Genomic DNA, 19152 nt, shown 5'->3' with positions numbered 1-19152 from the left:
TCTTTGCTAACAAGTTACACCAGCTCAGCTCCATAGCTGTAAACATGCAGCTGCCAAGGTAGGTTCCAGGCCGCGCACCTTCTTCTTGATGCTGCTTCATGAGCCGGTGGGGTGGGTGATGAAGAGTTACTAAAACATGAAGTGGCTCCTCTAGGAGGGAGAAAGGACTGGAAACTCCACCAAGGCTCAGGAGTGACCTTAAGGGTTCAGATGGGACTCACGGGATTCAGAGCAAGCCAGACTATTTCCTCTTCCCCTGCCTCAGGGAGGTTGAAGGCCCCATTGCATCACCCTGGCTTGCCCCAGTTCCAAGAACTGGGGTTAGCAGCTCCAGCCCCTTGATATGCAAATCATACAGTCCCATTGCTGATAAACTGTTCTACCCATAGGAAGACTAATATTGTCCTGCCCAGCTGGCAGTTTATCTTGGTGCTTCCTGCCAACCCCACAAAGGTGGAACAATAGAATTTGCTTTCATAGAAAAACTTCACCGAAGTGGGCTAAAAGTAGGGACCCTGGAGTTAAACTGCTTGATCCAAATTCTGCTTTAGTTGTGTGACTTTAGACAAGTGACTTAATCTCTTTGTACTTCATTTTCCCCCATATGTACAATGAAACTGAGAGTACCCACCTCATGGGGGGTACTGAATAAGTAAATACATTTAAAGTATTTAGAACAGGGCTTCACATATCATACACATGCAACATGTTAGCCATTAAGTGAAAGCACCTTTTGCAGTCAAAGCCTGATCCACATCCCAAGGCAAAGGCTTGAAGTTATTGTCCTTTCAAACACTGAAGACCATGTGTCTAATTCAGTTAGGTCAGTGTGGAATAGCTTGGGAGAGTAGGAGCAAATGGATGAGGACTGGCTGGGAAGGACAGTGGGATGATAAGGCCTGAGGATGTCTTAAGATGGACCTGAGGGAGTGAAAGTTCCCAATGTGACCTCGTCTTGACCTCCATGCTGCCCACTGTGCTGAGGGAAGCCAGCAGCCCCAGCGGACTCTGGCCCAGCTGCCTGAAAGGCTCACTACCCGTTCCGTGCCAGCCTTCTTCAGGAAGTGTGGGCAAGACAGCCTTGTGATCCCTTGGAAGTGGATGCCGGGTCTAGCAGAACAGAAGAAAGATGTGAAGTAGAATTATAACCAGGAATTGAAGACTCGTTTGAGCTTTAGGTAAATATCCTGTATATCTTCTCTCTTCTCAGATATAAACATTAGCTGTTGAATAACCTGATAGGCATGGAACGAATAGCCTCAAAAGAATGGACTCAACTCAACTGGGGAACCCAGGTAGTGGGCTTGAGAATCAATTATGAAGAAGGAAGTTGCTGAGTGATCACAGACTTAACAAAGACAGTGTTTTGGCTCTGCGTGGCTATGATAATGAGTTTTCTGAATGAAACAGGAGGCATGCTTTATTTTTCGTGGTTCTTTACCAGAGTGGAGTTAACCATACCAAAAAGCTAATCAATCCCACAGAGCAATAGAAGAGCCAAAGTAGAGGAGCTCTGAAGGCCAAAAACGTCCCAAAGTCAGAATGATCTCCCCCTTTCCCAGACTAGAGCATCAAAGATTTAGACCCTAGACCTGGGTCTACTCTTTATCAAGCCCGAACCCTTTGGGAAACCAATGAACTCAACTTCTCTGAGCCTTTCTTCCCATTTGTAGTATGTACTGCAGTACTCACACTATCATCAGTGGGAATAGTGGGCATGTCATGAAGATCTAGTGGCATGATGTGGGTGAGAGTGATGACTATGAGTGCTAAGTGCTACACAAATGGAAAGGGAAACTCCTAGCTACTCTATTCATTCAAAAGTAAGTGCTCACATTGGAATGCAAAAAAAGAACCTATGACAGAGAAGAGACTGTCGGTACTAGCCAGCTACTCCTCAGCTGCTCTGTAATTCCCCATCCTATCTGTAGTTAGAGGGAAGCCGTGTTTTAGCCAGTCAGTGTGAGAAGAGGTGAGGTGTGTCCCTCCTAGGAGAGGCAGGCAGGCAGCTGGTGCCCCCTCCATGTCTCTTCCTTGCTCTGGACACTTTGGAAAGCTACATTTTCCAGATGGTGTAGTTATAAGATGGAGGAGGATTGTTGAACTTACATGCTACTTTATGTGAATGAGGAATCAACATTTATGATGTCTAGCCCCTGAGATCTTGAAGGTTGGTCTGTTACAGCTATGCCTAGCAGTCATCACCCTCATTCAGGACAGAAATTTTGGTAAGAGACAGGCCACATCTACTTCAGAGAATCACAGAAGCTTACATCATTCTCTCCTCTCAGGAATTTTCTGTGAGTTGAGTTCTACCCATTCTGCTCGAGGTTTTATTTTGATTGGAAATCTACTGTCTTAGTGGGAAGGAGACAAATCATTCTAGTCAAAAAACTGCCTTTTGCTACAAAATGCATTTATTTCCAGTCAGACAAAATTCTTGAACTGTATATTCAGGTACATATTATAAGGTCATCTTTGATATATGCCCTGTTTACAAGATCCATTTCTAATTATTAAAGTGAATATCAAACACACATCTTTGCATCTTAAAACATAAATAAACTGCTAATGTTTATAAGCCATAAATCTGGTCACTGACATGAGTGGTCTGCAATTCTTCAGTGATGAGCACACAGTGATACAGACATGATCAGATTCCCCAGGTAGGCAGGCAGCAGGCACCTGTAATTCGCCCGCTGACTGTGCTGCTGTGGCAGTGACCCTTCTTGTGAAAAAAGAGTTATGTGCAGACAAAAGTGTGACATATGCAATGTGGAGAGGCATTTCACAGAATGCAAACACCATTCAGGTAAATTAGTAGACTCCAGAATGAATGAAAACTTAATGAATGCAAACCTGTTGTTTACAATACTGGGTATTGTGGCACCTTTTCACTGGACACTTTAATAAATATCTATTAAAGAAAGTAAGGATAAGAGAAGAAGCTGAAGCAGTTGTCTTGGTGCACAACATATTTTCAAGATTGGGCTTTAGGTTGTGAGTTTCAGAGATACCATTTTTTCTTTCTTCAGAGTAAATCATTCTATTTGGAAAGCCCTTCATTTTCTTAAAAAGACCTTTAAATTCTTCATTAGCATTAAGAGACTTCTTGTAGACTGCCAGGAATTGGGGTTCATTGGCTTAAAGAAGAGCACAGCACAGTTGACAGAAAGTCTTGGTTTGTGTCTTGAATTAAGAAGCCTGATTGGCTCAGAATTTCTCAGATCTACTTTATTCTTCACACTTTCCCTCCTTTTGGCTCCTGTTAACATCCCAAGCCCATAGCCACAGATGCTCATAGGTGGAGCAGTATACTTCATAAAATCTCATTTCAGTATCAACGATTTCTACTGCCACGGCTCCCTCTGGACTCGAAATAGTTGATATCTTAAAGTTCCATCCTTCACAGAGTTCTCCACTTGCTCCTTGAAGGTAAGGTTCTTGTTCTAAGGCTGATGCTGGGAAGGTCCCATAGAGGAAATTCCTAGAAAATCTCTATTCCCTTCGGGTTCTTGTGCCCTCTCTCTCACTCCCCATAAGGCTACGGTTGCAATTCTGAAGACACGTAGGAAAAGTTTCTAAACTCATCCTGGTTAATCATTGGAAGATGTCCCTCATCAATTGGAGTTAAAACTGGCTCTTCCTTTATGAAGTCAGGGTCAAAATTACTGACATCTTCTCGGGATTTCTGCCAAAAAAAGGGAAACAAGGGTCAGATTTTATGCGCTTGAGGCTTACTCATCTTGCATGGGACATAGCCCATTCCAGTGAGTTCAGAGGAGTGCTCTGTAGCTTGTTCAGTAGCATTATTTACACTTATTGTTATGATTAAACCGTGCTTTACAGCAAGTCTACTGCATGGTGCATTATTATGGCATTTGGCAACCACCAATTCACTAATTCCATGAAAATCTTGCTGAGCAGGCCTGTCTTAATAGGAGGCTAAGGATTAATTTGGTCATCCAAAAGCAGCTGGCTCACTCACCCTTTATTCTCATTTCACCAAGGTGGCATTTCCCAGCAGGCCTCGCTGAGGGGTGTGCAGCTGTATTTGTCAACAGAGGTTGGTAGGTTCACATTTGTCCTACCTATTGTTTGCACCGAGTTCTATACATTTGAAGAGATCTTCCCAAAAGGCTTCTTGGAAGTGCTGAGCTTAGGGAGTAACTGTCGGTCGTTTTACTCTCTAGGTAGATGCGTTACGCCCTGCTGGACCAGCTGTGCAGTCAGGACTACAGGCTCCAGGCTCTGAAGGCCATGCTCTCCCTAATCCCAGGGGGGCTGGCAGGGGGCTGACCACTGAAGGAATGGCTTTACCTCTGGGTGCCTGGCATCCAACAGCCTAGTAGGCTGTTAGTGATTAAGTGCACTGTATGTTTTTAAAAGTTGAGTATTTTATATTTGTATAAACAAATGCTGCAAAGATCATTTCTAAGTGAGTATTACACATTTCACTGCTCTTACCTGGATCAATGATATTTCTTTATCACTCTTTTTTTTTTCTTTTGAGACAAAGTCTCACTCAGTTACCCAGGCTGGAGTGCATGACGCAATCTCGGCTCACTGCAATCTCCACCTCCTAGGTTCAAGCAATCCTTCTACTTCAGTTTCCTGAGTAGCAGCGATTAGAGGCGTGCATCACCACACCAGGCTTTTTTCTTTCTTTTTTTTTTTTTTTTTGTATTTTTAGTAGAGACGGGGTTTTGCCATGTTGGCCAGGCTAGTCTCAAACTCCTGACCTCAAGTGATCCGCCTGCCTCGGCCTCCCAAAGTGCTGGGATTATAGGCGTGAGCCACCATGCCAGGCCTCCCAATCACTCTTGATCTATCGCTAGCCTGGCTTCTCTGCCTTCCCACTGTGGAGCTCTTGACCCACAGATGAGCACGAGCTCAGCTCTCAGACCACAAGCGGGACCACCCTCTGGAAGCCCACCCCCTCAGCTGCAGAGCTTGGAGAGGAGCCCCTGGAGCTCCCAGTATTTCTTTGGTCAAAGGGAGCCTGGCCTGGATTCTGCACTGCAGCAGCTATTCCAGACCCAGGCTCTCCCAAGCCAACAGGCCAGGCTCAGTGAAGTAAGCAACATCTCACACCCTCTCTGCTTTCTCAGGGGCTTAGAAAAGGCATAAAAAGTGCCCCAAGGAGCATGAGGAAATTGGCTAGAAAATGACTTTCTCAATTAGCCAAACTCTTTTGGGGAAACCTGCAAAGTTTCAGGCCTCTTCTACCCTACAAGATTTTAATTTAGGTTAAGGGAAGTTGGAGACTGGGTAAACGAGAGGTGAAACTTCCTAAGAATTAACCTGGGCACATGAAGACATGTTGTCCCATGGACAAGGAGCCCAGGTTCCCCCCAGGGGAGGCTGCCCTGTGCAGTGACTGGCTGAATTTCTGGTCTGTCACCCACGGGGGCTATCTAGCTCTTCTATGGACTTTGGTGGAATGCTGTGACATCTGAAGAAAGGAAAATCTCTGTGACAGCCTGGGACACTTACGATTCTGGGTCTGAAAGGTGGTTCCAGTTGGCGATGGTTCAGCTGGGCCCAGTCGATTTCCTTAAAAAACGGATGTCTCAAGATGGCGTGCTCACCTCCCTGAGTCAGGCTGCCCAAGCGCATGGTGGGGTTCTTGGTCATGAACTGAGTGAGAGAGACAGAAAGTGTCAATCATTCATTCACATACAACCAGCATGTCACAAGACAGCAGGCATCAGCCATGGCAGAGGAGCTGTGCGAGACTTTCTGGCAGGTCTTGCTTAACTAGCTGGGTTTTCCATCACAGGCAGCACAGTCAGTATGAATCATGCCTTAAAGGCGCGATTGCCTGTGTGGATTTATGGCTTTTCCCACTTCCATTTCAGACATGGCCACTAAAAGAAAGCAGGAGGGGCCAGTTTTCTTTTCTGTAAACACCATGTATTTTTCTTTCCTCTTTAAAGAAAAGAAGCTCTTTATAACAGTGTGCCTTTCCCCAGCACTGCAGTTGTGGGCAGCAGACATCTTCTGAATGGGGCTACTTTCAGAAACAGCTGTGCCATTTTTCTGAGTGACCTGACCAGCTGGCCAGGATTCCCGCTCTCTGGCGAGACCGCAGAGAGGAGAGAGAGTCGTTATTTTTGAAGATCTGTGTGCAGAAGCAGCAAAGGTGACATACTGAAAAGGTCTGTGTCCTGGCTCTAGAAAAAACCAAGTTGGTCACTTTTCTTTATGCAGTGAAGATATCATAGCTCTAGATGAAAGGCTTTTCTTCAAGATGCTCCCCCCACCGCCGCTGTTTTGCAGTAGGTTCAATGACTGAGATTCCATTGCTCCATAGACCAAAAACTAAAATGAGCACTGCCACACAGCTAAGCAATGTGTGCATACAGCTTCTCCGTATTTCCATCAGTTGGGAAACTTCCTTACTGCCGGGTTCCTATCAAAATATGCTGGGTTAAATCTGCTTTCACAAAATAGCCAGGAAAGATGTTCTGATCACTTCCTGAGCAAGGACTAGTACAAGATAATTCACTTTTCATGGCCGGAGTGTGGTTCTCAATTTCAAAGACATTGAAACTAATTTCCCATATTGAAAGAAAATTGTCTTGGATAAAAAGTTTTGTTTTTGTTTTTATTTAAATCAAGCTATCTTTAAATAGACTTATGACAGTCCCCAAGCACCTCTTTCCAAATCTGATTTGTGAACAAGACAAAAGTAATGCTGTGTTTATAGAAATTGTTTTGGAGCAGAATTTACAGAGAAAATCTTGTTGAAGGTGCAGACACGGAAAGACGGTATTTGGAGGTGGCCCCACCTGCCATGCCAGGTGTCCAGAGGTGTCAAGCTGCCAGTGTCAATTCAAATGAAAATGATAATGTTGAAGGAGGCTGCAAAAGTTCCTAAGCAACCTGATGGGATATAACCTTGTAAAATGCTTTCAAAAAAGCTTCAAAGGGCAGCTAATAAATGAATATACTGACAGGGTTCAATTGCTTCTCCTCTCTCCTAGTAACAGGGATTAAAGGCCACAGGTGGTTCTGGGTTGAAGGCAGGACCCAAAAGTAAAAGCAGCATTCAGAGCGGCACAGGACCAATCAGAGCAGCTGCCATTCAAGGCACTTACAGTAGTCACTGGGGATTCAGGAGATGCATATCTTATAAGTAACTCAGTTCTGTAAGAGCTAGGAGTTAGTTCACACTACGTGGGCTCTCACTGAGTAAGCCTGTGCAACGCAGGCAGGAAGGGGGAAAATGCTTACAAAAAAGAAATGAGTAGATTCTTGTGTTAGGAAAGTCAACGGGATACAATTCCTGATGGAAGAGCAGTTGCTATTCTAAGAGCCAGTTAACAAAAAATAATGCTGCAAAAAACTTGGGAGACAGGATGGCAGAACACACCCAGATGGCCTGTGGGAAATTCCCAGGCCTGCCAATGATGTGAGAGAGGACATCTTGTGAATGGGTGGGTACAGCTTGTTCTTCTGGGCAAGACAAACAGTGCGGGACTCTATATGCCAGGGTGGCTGAAGCCCCAGTGTCCAAGAGGCTTGCCCATTCCTCCCTGCCCCTGGCACTGAACCCAAGCTTCCATGGGGCACTGTGGAAGAGGCCTTGCCTGATGACAAGTAGACCAAACACGACCGTCCGTCCTCTAAAAATTGCACCCTTGGAATTGGGGAAAGGCAGAATAACCCTTTCACTAGCTTGATACTTAGCCTCTTGGGCTTCTGATAAATCCTTTTGAATAACCAAGCAGTTTTGTTTTTATTTTTAATACCTTGGCCTGAGCCCTTTAGATGCAGCCATTCTCAACTTACAAACACACACACACACACACACACACACACACACGCACACACACACACACACATTGATTCAATTGACAAAGGTTTTTAGGGAGTCTACTATATGTAAGGCAGCACACTAGGGGTTTCTCGGGGACATGCGGATGACAAAGACAGTGTCTCTCCACCCAGGAGCTAATCGAGAGAAGGGGGAAGAGTCAAGCAAACTTCATAATACACAGCCGGATGAAATGAAAAGAGACTTAGATCAAGTGCTGTGGGAGTTTGGAAGAGGGACGGGGCAAATAACATTGGGGCTGGTGGTGGGAAGGCAAGTGACAGCCTCATGGAAGAGGTGGCATTTGACCAGAGATGAGGATGAACAGAATTAACATAGTAGGCATGAAGGAAGAAAATGTGCCTGAGGACACAGCCAGCACAAATGCAGAGGCATACAAGTGCCTGGTACAGCTGGCATGCAGGGATGGCTGAGGAACCGCGGGGGCAGCCAGTGGGATCCATCAGAGGTGAGTGATGAGAGCTGCATGGCAATTTAGGGGATGACTCTAGCCACAGTGTGATGAGTAAATCTTAAATGGAGAGACAGCGCCTGGTGGTAGCAGTTTGAGGCTGAGACAATAGCTGAGAACACATGAGAAGTTCAGCAACTAGGAGAATTTCTAGTTACTCGGAAGGAAGAGTTGGAAGCACATTCTAGAAGGCTGTGGAAGAATGAACACAATCCACCAACTGCCTGGAAGGGGAGTGAAGAGTCCAAGATCACAGGTTCTCCCTGGCTGCCTGATGGGGCAGTGGTGTTGAGAAACAGAAACAGGGAACAAAAGAGGAACAAGAGATTATTCTTTGTAGCATGAGTATTAGTAGCAGTGTTAGTAGTAGTAGTAGTTTTGTTAGTGGAACAAAGACAAAAACAGCTCACACTTAATGAGATCCTATAGTCTGCCAAATCTGGGAGGCTGATGGGCTCAGCTTTGCATTGGAGGTGTGGGGGCACCCATATGCAGATGAATTCTAGGGTAAATCTGGGGTGCAGGCCAGGGCTGGCCATCTAACACTCAGAGACATTGAAATTTGAGTAACCACTAAAGCTGGGAGGATAGGTTAGATTGTGGAAAGGGACAGAGACAGACCAGAACTGAGACCAGCCCTAGGTCTCAGACACATTTTATTCGGTCTACATAATGCGTTTTGAAATAATTTTAATTACTTCTCAAACATTTAAACACTAGGAAATGTCATATCACATGAAAAGTCAGGTTTTCCAGCTTCTCATGGAAAATGAGATGCTCAGGAACACGGCGCCTGCACGCCTCTTCCATAGAAACGGCCTGGAGTGGAGCAGGGGCTGCTGCTTCTCATGGGGCATCAGAGGCCCAGTCTGCCACATGCCCCACCACCCCCTATCGCCTCCCACCTGGCTGGTGTCACTTATGGACTTTCATGGCTCCTGACCCCTGGCGTAGAGTGGGAAGCAGCCAGGGTGGCAGCTGGAGGAGCTCATGAAGAGGCCAGAGGAGGATGAATACCATGAAACAGAAACCAGGACTGGGAGGAGAAAGGTCCGGGGTGATGCTAAGGGGGTGGAAGCTTTGTGTGTCATGGTGGTGGTGGGGTGGCCCTTCTACCACTACCCCCCTCCAATGATGTGAAGATGAGGAAGTAAGGGAACACTCAACATTAGTCCCAGGGCTGAAATCTTTCACAGTTCACGTTGGTGCAGATGTGTGGAGTTGGAGGTGGATAGCTTCCCATCCCAGGCTGGGCACAGGTCTTTCCTTAAACACTCTGTTTCTACTGCTGTCGATGGTGACAGCATAATCCTTTTGCAGAAAACTTTCATTATTTGCTTATGTCCCTAATGGGACCCAAAGGCCAGTAAGTTAACAACTGTGCTGCTCAGGGCCATCACTTTCATCCACATCTAAGGTCACACTGAAAAGTTGCCTCACCTCAGCTGACCTTCTCCCTGACTGTGATCCAAGAGGGAAAGTCGGCCAAAGAGGAAAATAATGTGACTTCATGAAATATTCTGCACACGTTTACTGAAGGAAGCAGAATGTTTTCTAGGGCCAAGAAAAGCACTTTACAAGCTGCAGAGAGTGAGGGGACCAGGGTGGAAAATCTGGATTCTCCCCCAAACGTAAGTCTCAGACTCACCGCAGAGCAGCAGAAAGAGAAGGGTCAAGAACTCGGGGAGTCATTGTGTGCTCCCCTTCCTGCTGTGGCCCTCATTACAGTGGAACTGAACTAGAGGATGCTCAACGACTCAGAGGCACACCTGGCCCTGAGAATGAGACACTTAACAGTTTTTTTCCCAGACTACAGAGTAGGTGTGGCTGCAGGGGAAAGCAAGCAGACATGCTCCCTCCTGAGGCTAGCTCTAACGGGACACATAAGGGATTGGGGCCAGGTTTGTATAAGAATGTCCTGGGAGGCCTCCTGCAAGCCAGGGAAGGCTGAAAGATATAACAGCTTCTCTGACATGGAGGGTTGGTCAGGATCTGCAGCATCACTGCTTGTGTTTGTGTAATTTTTCACCACTGAGTTACTGTGTGACCTTGGACAAATTTCTTAGCTTCTCTGGGCCTTAGATTTCTCAACTCTAAGATGAAGACTTTCCTATATTTCAAAAAGTTATGATGAGTCCATGAGAGAATTAACATAAAGCGCCTGGCACAAAGAAAGCCCTCAAGAAATGCTAGTATTGTGACTATCTTGTTGCTGTCCTATGCTCGAATACACTGTCCCTAAACACTCTGTTCCCACTGCTGTGAACAGTGGCAGCACAATTCTTTTGCAGAAAACTTCCGTGATTTGCTTATGTCCCTAATGGGACCCAAATGCCAAACTTGTAAGTCCATCCTGTTCTACTTAAAGGCAGCGGCACAGATAGAAAGCTGCCGAAAGACCATACTCTTTGGTCAGCCTTGACCCTGAGGCTCAACTGGCTCTCCCTGTTCCTCGACAGCCAGGAAAGAGAGAACAAGTTCTCTTTCTGCCTTCACTGTCCTAGGCTCCAGTAGTGCAGTGGGAGGAATGGTTTTTGGAAAACAATGTTTTTTTTTCTTGCTTTTTAAAAAATTTTCTGAAATAGGATCTTCCTATGTTGTTCAGGCTGGTCTCAAACTCTTAAGCTCAAGTGATTCTCCTGCCTCAGCCTCCTGAGTAGCTGGGATTATAGGTGCGCGTCACCACGCCCAGCTAATTTTTGTATTTTTGGTAGAGACGAAGTTTCACCATGTTGGCCAGCTTAGTTTCGAACTCCTGACCTCAAGTGATTCGCCTGCCTTGGCCTCCCAAAGTGCTGGGATTACAGGTGTGAGCCACTGAACCCGGCCTACAAACAGTAGTTTTAATGTGCAACTGTATCTGTATTAACAACAGAACAGAGATACTAAATGCAGCAAGATAGGTGCAATGGAGCCGCTTCTTTACAAATCTGGTGTCAGGTATGGTGCTTATCACATCTTGTGGGCTGTGCTACACATGAGGCAGCTTCAGTTTTGAGTTGTTGGTTGTTCCAGATTATAGAGTTTAAACTAATGCTGTGTCATTATCAGTCTTGAAATAACCGGGCCCAAATGTACTTTGAAACTCACTAAAATATAAGAAATGGCTAAAAGTATTTTTTTCCTCTTTCAAAATCTGTCTGATTTCATAGGAAGAGGACAAGTTATATAAATAAAGCAATTAGTCTAATAAGATTTTCTTCCAGGAGCCAGAGAACACTGTATTTTCTACCCAATGGCTGGATTTGGCTGTTGGGCAAACAAAATGACCTTCTCCATTCATTCAGTTTCAGACCTTAAACAAAGGGCAGAGAGAGAGAGAGTTAGCAGCTAATGCTGGCAAGTTAGAAGGGAAGGAAACCATGCCACAGAACCTTCCTGCCAATATTCCAGAGCGATGATCCTAAATGGGGAAAAGGCATTTTATGGCTCTAAAGAGGGTCCTGGGGAGAAAGGGCAGAGAAAGAGCACAGGACACAGAATAGAGTATGGTTCACAGCCATGACGCCCAACCTCGCCATGGCCATAGACCCTAATGGCCACCTGGGGCTGGCGAGAAGCATATCATGCATGCGTGTTGCAGGCGTGTGTCCGTCTGAAGGATGCTGCTGGCACGCGCAGAGTCTGACCCAGTTATGAAGACCAACCTTCTCCTTTCATACCATCCTGCTGGCTGTTGGGGAGATCTGGAGACACCCTGTGCTAGCAGCACCCTCCAGTTCAGGGCAGTGGTCATTCAGGAATGTGGCTGCACAGTATAAGAAAGACACCAGGCTTGGACCTGGCATTGATAAGTCACTTTTCCATAGGAGAAGGCAGTGACAGACATTTAAATGTAAGATGGGGGTGGGATGGGGCTTGATAGGGTGGAAAGGACAGACAAGAGACTTCCGGAATCACTCTGGGGAAACTGTGATCTTCCCAAGTTCAGGTTCTTATACAGAATGGTGCTGCTATGGAATACTGGACGAGCCAAGAGAAGGAGAAGTGCTCTAGCCTGCTCAGATTGGAACTGGATGGAATTTGCTGGGGAGGGCTGGAACTAGTAACCTGCACACTCATAGCAATGGCCCACCCTGCCAGGTATCCAGACTAGTTTGAGAAAGGGGAAGCTACAGGAGTGGAGAGAGTAGAGAATGATACAATTTGATACAAGTTACCGCTTAAGAAGTGGTAGCCATTACTACTATATATGTATGCTGCATACTCTTTTGTTGCACTAGGCATTACGTATTCCAAATTTGTTGGATTTAATCCTTACAGCAACTGTGGTTATTACTCCCATTTTAAAGATTAGGAAACTGAGAAACGGACCCATCTGTAACCTGTCACATAGTTTGGAAGTGCTACAGTCAGGATTCGAACTCAGACCTTTGCTCTCAGTCCCTGTGCTAGACTTCCTCTCAAGGCTACCAATCTTCTTATTTGGATTCTGGGTTAAGATACTTGGACCTACAGGTGAGGAGAATCACTACACAGTTTACTTTATTTTCTCCTAATAAATGACACTCAGGACTTCGCCGGATGAGAATTCACAGCACTCTGTGTGTTTCCTTATGTTGTACTTTTTGCTGGCTCATGTGACATTCTTTTTCCTCTGATTCTATGGAAGGAGAAGGGCTGAGAAGTACATACAGTGCAGGTGCTAAGTGAAGGAAGAGAAAAGTAACAGGGCTGGAAAAAATCCCAGGCATCCTTCCGCCTGAACACCTGGTTTTATTTCAAACTACTGAGGGTCTTTATGCTGGAAAAGATAGAAGGACACTTAAAATTTTCAATACTCAAAGAGCTGTTGGCCAGAAGAGGGGTTAGACGAGAAGTAATTTCAGGGAGAAATAAGTTCAGGGAGTGGAAGTTAAAGGAAGCATATCTAAGCATATCATAAGAAAAATGAAAACACATAATGTGGTTGTAATACTCAATACCATTAAGTGATGAGAGGGCTTCCTGGCAGGAACAGGATTGTGTCATTGAAAACATCTGAAGCAGAGCCGGACTGGCCTGTCCGGCGTCAGGTCGGTGGCCACACCAGCGGCCTCCACAGTCTGTGCCCATATCAAGGGACTCTTTTCTTTCTTCTCTTTTTGCATTTATCACTAAAAACTCTGGGAGGAGAAAAAAAGCTGGCATTTTGAAGACTGTCCTTCCCTCAGCTACAGATGCTTTGTTTTCCTTGAGTCTGAAATAGGCTTTTCTTTATAAAAAATAAAGTGAAATAAACTTGCTCAAGCTGATCTCCCTGAGCCAGTGAAGGAGGAAGTGGGCATGCTTGTATATTTGAGAATGCCGGCGGGTCAGTGCCTTACCTGGCAGGTTGTAACTGACCGGCATCAGAATATTCTGTGCGATATCTCCAGAGACACACTACACAGTGTACATTATTTTCTCTTGATGAAACTCAGTACGGTAAATGCCCTATACCATTCCTGCAGCGGGGCAGGGGCAGTGCTCAGATCTGTGGTGGGCTTGCTGGCTGTGTTTTCCATGCTGTCTGTGACTGGAATCCAGCAGCCCTTCATGAGCACGTACTCAATTCCTTTCCAAGGCTCCCAACACCCCACCTTTCCTGTGTTTTATAATCATGATTGCTTCCCTGTATCTTCATTCCTGTCATGGGACAATGCTGATTAACGGTAGGTAAAGGTTAGAGGCGAGTCTCGGAGATGGAAACCCAAGGCCATGCGGTTGCGCCAATGCCCGCTGTTAGACAACATGCTTTTATTCCTGACAAACCAGTCTCAAGCAGCTCTGACTGATGGGGCGGATTTCACTGCTCTCCAATGACTTCCAAGTGTTAAGAAAAAGCTGCTGCTACCCTACATGCCCAAGCTATACAAACTACTTTTTTCCAGGTATGATTCCCCAAATGTAGCTACTGAAGAGAAGTGAGTGCTAAACAAAGATTCCCTAGTGGGGACTATACAATATCCTTTATTCTTCTCTGATGAAATCGAGGCCAGTACCCTTCTTTATGCTGGATATACATTATCTTTGGCATCCAAACCAAATCTAATGATCAACTGCCCAAAATTATTGACCTTTGATAGTTGGCAAGGACAAACAAACAAAAAACAACAAAGTCAAATACTTTTGTTTGCAAGAGGTTTTCTAACTTGAAACAAAAAGCTTTTCTGACCCACAGACACTGGTTAGCAAATCTCCACACAGGAAAAGTTTCCAGGGTCATTTTACAAAAGCTTTGACATCTTTATCTTCCTGCCAGAGATGGAGAGAAATGAGACATGCAGCATGAGTACTCTATTTAAAATAAAGAAAAAAAATCCTTCACACAGCTATCAAAATGTAAGGACCTCCCACCTTAGGAAACTTACAATCTAATGAGGGAAAAAGAAGTAGAGAACAAGAACTTAAACAAAATTATATGACTTAAAAAGACCCAAATACAAAATCTCTGGGAAGAGCAGTGTTTTTCTGTTTTCTGCAGACACTGGCCTTGATCTGTAAGCAAATGGTTCCTTTTCTGAAGGGTGTTAACCTCACTAGGGGTTTCGGTAAGAGGCCTGTGGGGCAGCTTCCTTTCCTCAGACAGGCATTCCAGTCCTGACTGCCAGGCTGCATGTTAACCACTCCTCTTCCTCAAGGATCTTTTGATAACTTTCTTTTGGATTTCACCTAACAGTGTTTGAAAAACCAGCCCTAATGATCTGGGATTGGATCCTCTGCGTTATTCAGGTCCCATATTTCCTTCCTCTTCCCCAGCCTTCTCCTGGCTGACCACCTTTGCTGGCTTCCTTGAGCATTCCAGCCTCTCCCAGGAGGGGAGTAGGGAAATGGAGAGGAAGACAGTCAATGCTCCTGGAATTCACTGCCTGGCGACAGATGTGGGACACACTCAGGGCTAAAAGAGGATCCCTGAATTAACTGTGGTTCCCCCTCCTTTGTGCATAGAGGCAAGCAGGATTCCTGCAGACAATGCTCGGATGTCGAAATCTGAGAGGCTGGATGACAGAGAAATCCACATGCATACATACACACTTTAATTTCTATAAAGCTTAGGAACAAAAGCACTTTATAATCTCCTTCTGAGGCCAAGTTTACAGTGCTTCCAGAGTCGACAAAGGTGACTCAGGAGAATGCACCCAGCTCCTTTCAGCACTTGTTTAGCCCAGGCACCTGTGTGAGCTCAAAGACAAAGGTGCCGATTTCACCTGAGTGGGGCCTGAGCCACGTGATTTCTTCCTGGCGATGATTCAGCAAAGGAGTACTAACCTCTGAGACAAGGCTTCGGCTTCCTGAGCTCTGCTGACTCGCCTGGGACTTCCCTAAACCTTTCTGGACCTAGACGAGGGCAAACCTCAGCGGAACCTCAGAAGCCCTAAGTAAATGACAGACTTTCTTTTGCCTCATCATTATCAGCATTTTGGGATAATTTACTGCCAGCCTAAGAAACCTGATGACATGGTGACACCAGAAAACAGGTAGTGTATATTCCCAAACCAAGTAAAAAAAAGAAAAAAAAAAGGAAATAACAGCTGGAATGCCCTTTATTTTTTCTTTACACAAATGTGTGTGTCGTCATATGCCTTTGTTCTGTTAGCTTCTGAGGACCCTGCCAGTGTGAATACTCCATTCTCTGCGAGTCGCAGGCGAGGCTGCTTTTGAGGCACGCACATGTTAAGTATGAAACAGAAACATTTGAAACAAAGATGAGAAAAACAGAAGTGGAAGCAAGAAAAATAGTCTTTCCAGTGTGCTTATTTGGGTGCATATAAAATTACTTTTAGATGTGCGATTACTGGTTAATGATTTAGGGAATTCTTTTCAAGTAGAAATCCTGGGCTAAAAACTGTGTGTGCTCTAACTACCCCCGCGCCCACTGATTCTGCACTCCATGGGAAAAGTTCTCACAAGCAAGTCCTTTGTCCACTACCCACATCTATAGGAAATGTTTGAACAGCTACACACAAAGAACTCACAAGTCCACAACCTTGGGGGTGTTGTGGGTGGAGAGGGCAGTGGTAAAGGTGATGACAGGGAGGGCCTGTTAGGACATTAATATTAGATTAGGGGTGAAGAAGATGCTGGACCCTGCCTTGCCAATCACACAGTTTTAGAGGAATGCTGGACAGTACACACCCTCCCCAATCCTGAATGTAGGCACTCGCTGACATCACGCCACATGAAGCCCTGAGGTCTTTAACATCTGTAGCTCTATGGTATGTAACATAAACAGGTGTCTGAACAGTTTCCCCAGATACAGAATAACAATAATACCTTTCATTTAAAAAGGTAAGAGGGAGTTCAACAAGCTTTCCTTCTTAAATAAATCTCCATCTCAGGAAGCCATGGAAAGAGGCCCCTCCCACACTGAGATGGCAGAGAGAGGCACTGTGAAGGGCTGGCTTGGAGATCTCAGCTCTTCCTGCCTCCCAGTGGGAAAGGGCAGATCCAGCCGGGAAAGGATCTCCCAGGGCCCCAAGGAGGCAGCATGGGGCAAAGTCCAACAATGAGGATTCTCTCCTCCTCTGGTCTCTTTTCTGTTACAAATGCTTCTTTGGGGTACCCTTTGTTACTACCCTGGGGGTTGAAGGACACTTCTTGAGAAGGCATAGAGTTTCTCAAGGGATGCTGAAGAAATGAGTCGTGCTAAAACCACCAGGTAGTTTTGTCTGTGGCAAAAAATCATCAGGGTGACATAGACTCCCAGGCCAGGAACCTGAGACTCTTACATGGATTTAAGAGATGTGGCCAGGATCCACAGGGCAGCTTGTATGTGGCTCACATCATCTGCTCTTTCTGTATATTTGTATTGTAAACCATTTCCCCTCATTTGTGAAGATGGAGATCACTTTTTCTATACAGGCTAGAAATGTTTCTTCATACACACATGCTGAGCTTGTTTGTATAAGATATTCATTTATGTGGTGGTTTTAAAAACTTTTCCATTGTGGAAATTTTAGACAACAGTAACACAGACCCTCATGTATACTCATCACTCAGTCTTGATGGTTACTGACACATGCCCAGTCTTGTTTCATCTGTTCCTCCCCACAACTCCTGAATTATTTTGAAAGAAATCCTGGAAGTCACTTAATCAGTAAATACTTCAGCCTGTTGGTCCACTCTTTATACAATAGCCAGGGTGATCTTTTGCACGTGAAGTAGTGATTGCATCATTCATGCTTGCTTGGAATTCTTCAAAGACTTACGTTGGCACTTCAGATAAAGTCCAGTCTCCTTCGTGTGGCCTAGGATATCCTTTGGGCTCTCACTGTTCCCTCAGCCTCCTTCCCTGAAGCTCTCACTGCCCCACCCCTTCGCTCATCACACTCTAACCAGCCTACCACTGAGCTACTCAAATGGACTGCTCCTTTCTCAAGACCTCTGCACACTTTCAAGCCTAACTTCTCTTCAGTCTTTTTTAAATGTCATATCCTCCAGATGGCCTCCTTTGGTGGCCCAGGTCATGTTAGATCTGCCTGTTAAATAAATGCTTTCAAAGAACTTTGGATTTTAATTTTTTTTCTCATTCAATTGTAAGTATACAGTTAAGGTACAATTGCTCTTTAAAATTTCTTTCTCTCTCCCCACCCCAACTGGACTGTGAATTCCACAAGAGCAGGATCATATTTGCCTTGCTCATCACTGGATTTCTAGCACCTCGCACAGAACCTGAGTATTGCAGAACCCATGCCTGCTATGCACGTATACGTTGATATAAGCCTATTATATAAATAAACAGATCAATATCTATTTGGCTATTTACACCCCACCTATGCGTCTTTGGTCAAGATTTAAAAGCTCCTGGAAAAACAAAAATACAATTTCCTTAGGAATAAAAGCCTACCGCAGCCTTGTGTAAAATAAAGCACGTAATAACCTTGATGATGTTGCTGAATTGTTCAAGGAGAAGATGAGGATAATAACACCTCAAAGTGTGTTGTGAAATTACTACTCACAAGTTAGCAATACTAATCACTTACTCTTGTATTGTGCATTCCACTTGGAAAACGCTTTCATGTATACTGAGTTATTTGAAGTGCGCACCGTAGGTGTTATTATCACACCTTTACAGACTGAAAACCAGTGGCAGGAGTCAAATGAGGTCTAGGGTGTGTTCTTTCCGTTCTAATATGTAAAGTCCCTTCATCTCTCTGGGCCTCAGTTTCCTAATCCACAGATGAGGAAATGTGGACAAAATATTTTTAAACTATTTCTAGCTCTACAATTCTGTGTTTATGTTTCTAATGATCACACAAAACTATAAAATTAAGGGCAAAGACAAATAATTACAGTTCACAACTTAGCACTCATGATTTCCCTACTGTTTTTAGAACTATGCAAAACACCATCCGATGGATTCAACTATTCACATCAGGAACTCTTGAAGTCACCAGGCTCCCAGAATGTCTGATCTTAGGTGGACACAAAATTCTGGAAAAAGGCGTCAAGTCAATAGTGGTAAAGAACACAGTATACCTTGATCTGGCCCTGTGCAACCAAATGAATGCTTGTTCAGAGTGCACGTACCACATCTTATTATCTATTCATCTGTTGATGGACACTTGGGTTGCTTCTACCTTTGGGCTATTGTACGTAATGCTGCTATGAACATGGGTGTACAAATACCTATTAGAATTCCCACTTTCAATTCTTTTGAGCAAATACCCAGAAGTAGAAGTGCTAGATCATATGGTAATTCTGTTTAATTTTCTGAAGAACCTCCCACCATACCATTATCCACGCCAGTTTACATCCTCATCAGCAGTGCACAAAGGCCCCAACTGATTTAAGTAATGTGTTAAATGGCCTTTGATGAGTCACAATTTCTCAGTGCTTCATGGTTTCCTCCTCTATAAAACGAGGGGGTGGGAATGGACAATCTCTAAGTTTTCTT

At 44.8% G+C, this 19152-nt stretch overlaps 1 protein-coding gene across 5 annotated transcripts in view; it reads right to left on the bottom strand.

Moving 5' to 3' along the window:
• Nucleotides 1–2395: 2395 nt before the first annotated feature.
• The window catches only part of PRKCH (protein kinase C eta), a 232879-nt gene continuing 216122 nt past the window's right edge, over nt 2396–19152 (bottom strand). For all 5 annotated transcript variants that reach the window (XR_012415843.1, XR_012415844.1, XM_073997490.1 and 2 more), the window contains 2 exons: nt 5497–5640; nt 2396–3691 (listed from right to left, as the gene is read on the bottom strand). Coding sequence is in view for 3 of the 5 variants with exons in the window: in XM_073997490.1 (XP_073853591.1) it covers nt 3545–3691; nt 5497–5640 (291 nt within the window). In the remaining 2 variants the exon portion in view is untranslated. The remainder of the gene's footprint in view (nt 3692–5496; nt 5641–19152) is intronic.

This window comes from Macaca fascicularis, chromosome 7, assembly GCF_037993035.2.
Source record: "Macaca fascicularis isolate 582-1 chromosome 7, T2T-MFA8v1.1".
NCBI lineage: Eukaryota > Metazoa > Chordata > Mammalia > Primates > Cercopithecidae > Macaca > Macaca fascicularis.
Note: the sequence above shows the minus strand (reverse complement) of the source record. Positions and strands in the feature narration are given on the sequence as shown.